The sequence below is a fragment of the Corvus brachyrhynchos genome, unplaced genomic scaffold (assembly GCF_000691975.1).
Source record: "Corvus brachyrhynchos isolate BGI_N302 unplaced genomic scaffold, ASM69197v1 scaffold10, whole genome shotgun sequence".
Taxonomy (NCBI): Eukaryota; Metazoa; Chordata; class Aves; order Passeriformes; family Corvidae; genus Corvus; species Corvus brachyrhynchos.
This window is the reverse complement of record NW_008236180.1, coordinates 10684914-10690913: the sequence shown is the minus strand read 5'-3', so window position 1 is coordinate 10690913 and position 6000 is coordinate 10684914. Positions and strand designations below refer to the sequence as shown.

Sequence of the window (6000 nt, the reverse complement as noted above, 5' to 3'; positions counted from 1 at the left end):
AAGAGCATAAAAGCCATTTTAAAGCTGTTTACTGGCCCATGTGAAATAAGTTTCATGGTCTTGATCCAGCTCCTAGTTCCACATCACAAAAACCATTACCACAATTAATTTGCATTAATTGGCTCCCTCTCATTGAGAGTCTCAGTAGAGAGGCCAAATGCTGAACAGGCTATGAAGAATTAATTCCTCTCTCACCCTTGGGGGTGGTCCTTGTATTTGAAGCTTGAGCTCCACTGGCATGACTGTGGAAGGAAGCACAGCCACTGGGACTGTTTCACAGTCCGGATGTAGCCATGAGGCAGGTCAAGACAAGACTTTATTCTTCAGTTCTGTCAAATCAGCCTCTTTCATTAGCACCACACTGTCTGATACTGCCTTTTCCCTAAAAATCTAATAGTCAAACACCATCTAAAACCCATCCTACCCAACCCCGTTCCTCTTACTAATCATCTACAGATACAGATATGTTGTGACTGGCTGTTGTAAATAAATGCAGCAGAAATGTCTGTGTGTTTGCAGAATGCAGGGTGTGAGAAATTAGAAAGAGAAGTGGGACTTTCAGAGCTTGGAAGAAAACCCAACAAAACATGACAGCATTTCCAGAAATATGTGTCCTCAGAACAAAAGCTTTCCTCATAGTGCTTACACACAGTTTTCAACTTGTCTTCCAGTAATGTGCTAAACCCAGCACAAAGCTGTAGGAGTTTTCTGGGCAGTTTTTCCCTCTCACACTCTTATCTTGGGAAAATGTGCCTTTGAAATGTCAGCACAATAAAGGAAAACATTAAAATATTGAGCGCTAATGTGTAGGGGGTTCCAGATGAGAAGCAACTCCCAAAACTTTCCTACAGATGCTGACAGTTTTGAATAAGCTGCCATCAGTTTTGGTCCAAGACCCAGTCTTCCCCTGCTTGCAGGTCAGTGCTGGTCAGGATCAATATTAGTTCACTCTCTTTTCTTCCCATTTCAATCTACCCTGAACAGGAGCAGAACATGAATCATAGAACATTATCCAGAACCATGAACCTCAGGTGAATAGTCAAATATAGAGGTGGGAACCATTGAAATTTTGGCAGAACCTTGCTGCCTCACAGAAACTAGAGGAATAGAATATTCTTCACAGGGCCCAGCCCAGTGATGCGCTGACATATTGTCCATCACACACAGAAGTGGAAACAAGTTCTCCCACCTCACAGCTTCCCAGAAGTACATCAGAGACATATTCAGAATTTTCAAAATGTTTTACTTTTTATACTTCAACCCCCAAAGTAGTATGATTTGTTTCCAGTGGCATATATCATCCTGCCCTCAAAGTATAAGGGTGTCAGATTTTACTTGATGAAAAATATAAAGGCAAAGACTACATGGAAACGCCAAGGTTTCCAGGGAAAAAAAATAAGTAAAATTGTATCTCAAGGTTGTCAACAAAATAATTTTGAACTTATGATTCCTCCAGATCCCTGTGGCACATGTACCTGCTACTCCAACCAGCTTTGCCAATTTTCTAGAAGCAAGGTGGCACCAGAAAAGCCAGCATGAGTGAAGGGATCAGCAGTCCTAAGATGTCAGATAAAGCAGTGATCCACAAAGCAATGGGCTTTGCACAACTAACTTGGGAAAAGCTAGCTCCCTTGGGCTAACGTTAGGCTTGTCAGAGGCAAAAAGTCATGGCAAGAAGACATAAAACAATGACAGCCTGAGAGATTAACTTTTCTAACGTGGCTATAAAATTAAGAATGAGTAAGAAAGAGAATAGCAGGAAGAAGAGCCTAAACATACTGATAATTAAGTCCATTCAGAAGGATCCTGAAACTTCTGAGAGTCTGATACTTTTCATTGATTATACACAGTTTGGATTCATGACGTCACTAGCACAGATTAATCCTGATATGAGAAGATTCTCCAGCTGGGAAGCTATTATAAAAATAGCACATTGACAAAACACTACAACACCACAAGATGGGCCTGTGGGAGTTATTTTGTCCGTGTTGATTCCCTAAAGCATTAGAGTAGATCCACTTCAGTTTGTGGGTACCCTGAGGTCAGGGACATTTTTTGAACTCCACTTACCATCATTTCTACTCTGCATGTGAATTGCTATCTTCAGGGGTGAAATGTGTATGTGCAAATACACACATGCATCTACAGAACCATTTTGTCTACCACTGGCAGCACTGTGCTTTCCTGCTCTCTCTGTACCTTTTGGGCTAGGTGAAATCTGTGCCACTGTAGAACAGTTATTCTGGGAAAACACCCCAGAGCTCTCATTATGCAAATTCATGACTGATGAACTCTAACTATCATTGCAGCTCCTTTTAGCACAACAGTGGCATCTCTCAGTGAAAATTCTATTTTACAACTCATGGACAAGAGCTCAGTTTTGTTGAATTTGGGAGTCCAGCCATCTTCAGTAGAGATTTTTCCTTCCTCATCAGTTTTTTATTTTTTAAAAAATTAAGTTCTCCTAAGTGAAAATGTCTGATTTTCCACCATAAATACCTGAACAGAATACCTACATGGGTCAGGGTGGTTTCCATTATGGGCCAGAAATGTTCATCTGATGTCAGTAAGGTAACAAAACCTGAAAATCATCTCCTGGGATCTGGGAAGAGAGTTACCTAGCACTTGCAGACTATCTCAATTCTTCAGCAGTTATTTATGCAGAACCAAGTTTGTAAGATTCCACACAAAACTTTCAGGGTTTCTTCAAATTACAGCTTCAGCTTTTATTCTGCTTCAGACTGGCTTTTGTTTAGGGTGCTCTGAATGACAGAATCCTAGCGCCACATTGGAATCTGTTTACATCACTTCAGCATCTGTTGACATTTTCTAAAACACAAATAATACAGCAGCTACAATCACACCACACGATCTGCCTTGAATCAGTCACTAACCATACCCAGCTGCTCACTCTGCCTGAATCCCCAGTTCCAACATCCTCCAGCAGCAGCAGTGCTACTACACAGCTAAGCTGTGAAGATGCAAGGGCAGTAAAAGAGCCAAGAAAATTCAGAAAATTACTGTTTGTAATAGGAAACAAGAAAGATTTAAATAGTAATGTCATCCTTCTAACAAAGCCAGATGATAAATAGAAGGGGACCATGAAGGGGAACTTACTTTACCACTGGAGTATACAGGCAGTGCAGTCGGCAGTACAGCCTCACCCCCTGAAGAAGGCAAGATGCACAGTGTTAGCAGCTTTTTCCTTTTCAAAGAAACACTGACTAGCTAATGCTAGCAAAACCTGGACACTGATGTCTCTACTCAGCTGGAATTACCTATTGATTAATATTGATACTCAAAACAGTTCCCTCATCCTCTCTGTCAAACATTCTTTCTTCTTTCCTGGCTTCCAACAGCCAAAAATCTGTTTTTATCTCTAGTCACCTCCATTCCAACACTTTCTCCATTAATCCTTCCTCATGATTATCCCATTAACCAACGTCCATAAGAAAAAATCAAATTTATTAAAAGGTATGTGGACAAATATGGGATCAACAGAACTCATTTGACAGACAATTATTAGGAACGGTTAAATACTGATTTCTTCTATCCCCCTGAACCATCATGCCCAGATTTGCAGCAGACAAGTTATCACCTACTGTTTTAAGACCTTTTGTTACGCTATTAGGATTGCAATCAGCAGTCTTGGGTGGAGTCACAACTGTATTGTTATTCGTTGCTAAATTCTGCTTCCTCTCCCTAAAGTGAGTATCTCCTATGGCATTAGGATGGACAGCTTAATACAACACAGATCAACAGCACTGGCAATTTCCTATACAACAGGTCAATGACATTCAGAGGGAGAGCAAACTTCTTGATGCAAATCACAAAGTTCCAACTAAGAATGATAATACAAACCTTGGACACAATGTCTTCCAATTCACTTCTTGGCTTGTATGTTCCATCATCATAGCGAAATCTGTACATCACCTGTTCATTCTTAAACTGGTGCTTATCTGAAACTAAAACATCAGCATGATAATTAAAATTAGTCTTTTGTCCCCACCATATTCTTTATAAGCCAGTTGGTAAAAATTGAATTTTTTAAATTTTACATCAGATTCAGTTTATGTAAGGCTTTGGAAACAGTCCTAGTGAAGGGAATTGGGAACATCTGACCTTTCTCAATGAGTTTTGAACAACAAATTCCTACAATAGTTATCACAGCACTTACAGCCATTTTTGTAGTTGCCCAAAACTCTGCAACTCCAAAAGCAGAAGCATGCTGGTGGCAGGAACTACAGCTGTCAGAGGTATTCTTCTATCATGGTTCTTAGAGTTACCAATGAGTTCCTTCTAAAAATTAGACTACTTTTTTTCACCCAGAAAAGCCATTCCACAGTGGGGCAGTTAAAATCTTACTGAGTAATATATATACTGATGGGCTTTAAAGGCAAGGACACAAAAGATGTTTCAGCGTGATCAGGAGCCATTTCAAAAGAAGCATTGGCCAAAATCAGAAAAGAGTTAAAAAGCATACCCAGTTTCAGATTTATCTAATGCACCACACTGGAAGATGGTTGAAGTCTATATCCAATTACACGTAGGCTTATCCTGTCTTTATTCTAAAGCAAACAAGGCAAACTATTTCCACAGAAGGTGGCAGTGGAACCTCATCCTGAAGATGGCAATTTAGTAACTAGTCAAAGTTATTTGTTTCACTGAGTAGTAAATAAGTGGCAATCTAAAGTATAAAAGTGCCAAGAACTGAGGAAATTAAAACTAAGTAATAGAGTATCTTTCAGATTTTACAGTATGTAGTAGAGAAATGCCATTGTTCCCACCTTAATTTAATGGAAGCCAGTTCCAACAATACAGGGAAGAAGGTGGAAATCTGGAGAAGAACAGGTAAGGTAGGGTAGCTTAGTCACTGCAATCTTCCCTGCCTTTGCAACATCCCAAAACCATGACTGGATCTCAGTGCCGGAGCACTCCTGAATAATTTGGATGCAGCATTTGATGAACTGAGAGAAAATATGGATTTACACTATTTAAGATGCATCTTAACCTAAGTCTGATTAACCTGAGAAAACTGGCTCCTCTGGATGACTGAAGACAATCCCCAGGATTAGCAGACTCCAAAGTACCAGGACACAGTCTGAGATTTAGTCTGCCCAGTGGGTGGGATAATTGTTCAGAGGGCAGAGACCAGAAATTCTTAAGAGCTTCCCTCATTACATAGGACATCCTGGTCTATAATTAAGATTCCTGCTTTTTGATTCTATTTTCCTTTAGTTTCACAGGATCAAAAAAAATTTGCAGGATTCAATGTGTCCCCTTTTGTCTACAGTTGAATCTCTAAACTGTGCAAGCTATTGACTTCAAGTGTCTGCAGGCTCTGGATTTATGAATTTCTAAATCAAATTGATTCTGTATTTCTAAATCCAATTGAGAATCGAGTTAGCAGAAAGTGTCTTCTGTGGCTGGCACACAGATCAGGTTCTGATCACTTCTGTGCCTGGTGACAGGTACCAGAACTACCCCATCAGCAGTCCCAGATAAAATACCCAGAACTAAAGAAGACAAGGAGGAAATTGCGGCATAAAACACACAGTGCTCAGCATTTAGCAATCTTCTATGGCTCTGCTTCTCAGGCAGGCTGACAGATCAATGACGTTATGCCAAGTGAAAACGAAACATAAAAGATAACTGCCTAATGTAGAATGGGGTTAAGGGCCTTGTTATGGTGCTTATACATTCTTGCTACATTATGAGACACATAATATGATATTTTCATGCCTAATCAAAATCTCAAGAGGTATTTCCCAAGTAAATGTAGCATTACAAATACCTTCCAGTGTTTAACAGTAACTTTCACTGAAGACATGAACATCAGGAACTCTAAGGTCACACTAAAACCAAACCAGATGCATCTTACAAAGGGCATTCAAATAAGGAGAGCAGCAGATGTAACAGCACAACTTTTGAAGTGTAAATTTGCGTTAAGAGAAAAAAGAATACTGATGGAAGTGTCAAAGTATGAACTTATGGCAAAGT

At 39.8% G+C, this 6000-nt stretch overlaps 1 protein-coding gene across 1 annotated transcript in view; it reads right to left on the bottom strand.

The window, feature by feature from the left end:
• The window catches only part of PREX1 (phosphatidylinositol-3,4,5-trisphosphate dependent Rac exchange factor 1), an 87832-nt gene that overhangs the window by 39956 nt on the left and 41876 nt on the right, over window positions 1-6000 (bottom strand). Inside the window, 2 exon segments of the mRNA XM_017736017.1 lie at window positions 3118-3167; window positions 3862-3965. Of these exon segments, the coding sequence (XP_017591506.1) occupies window positions 3118-3167; window positions 3862-3965 (154 nt within the window).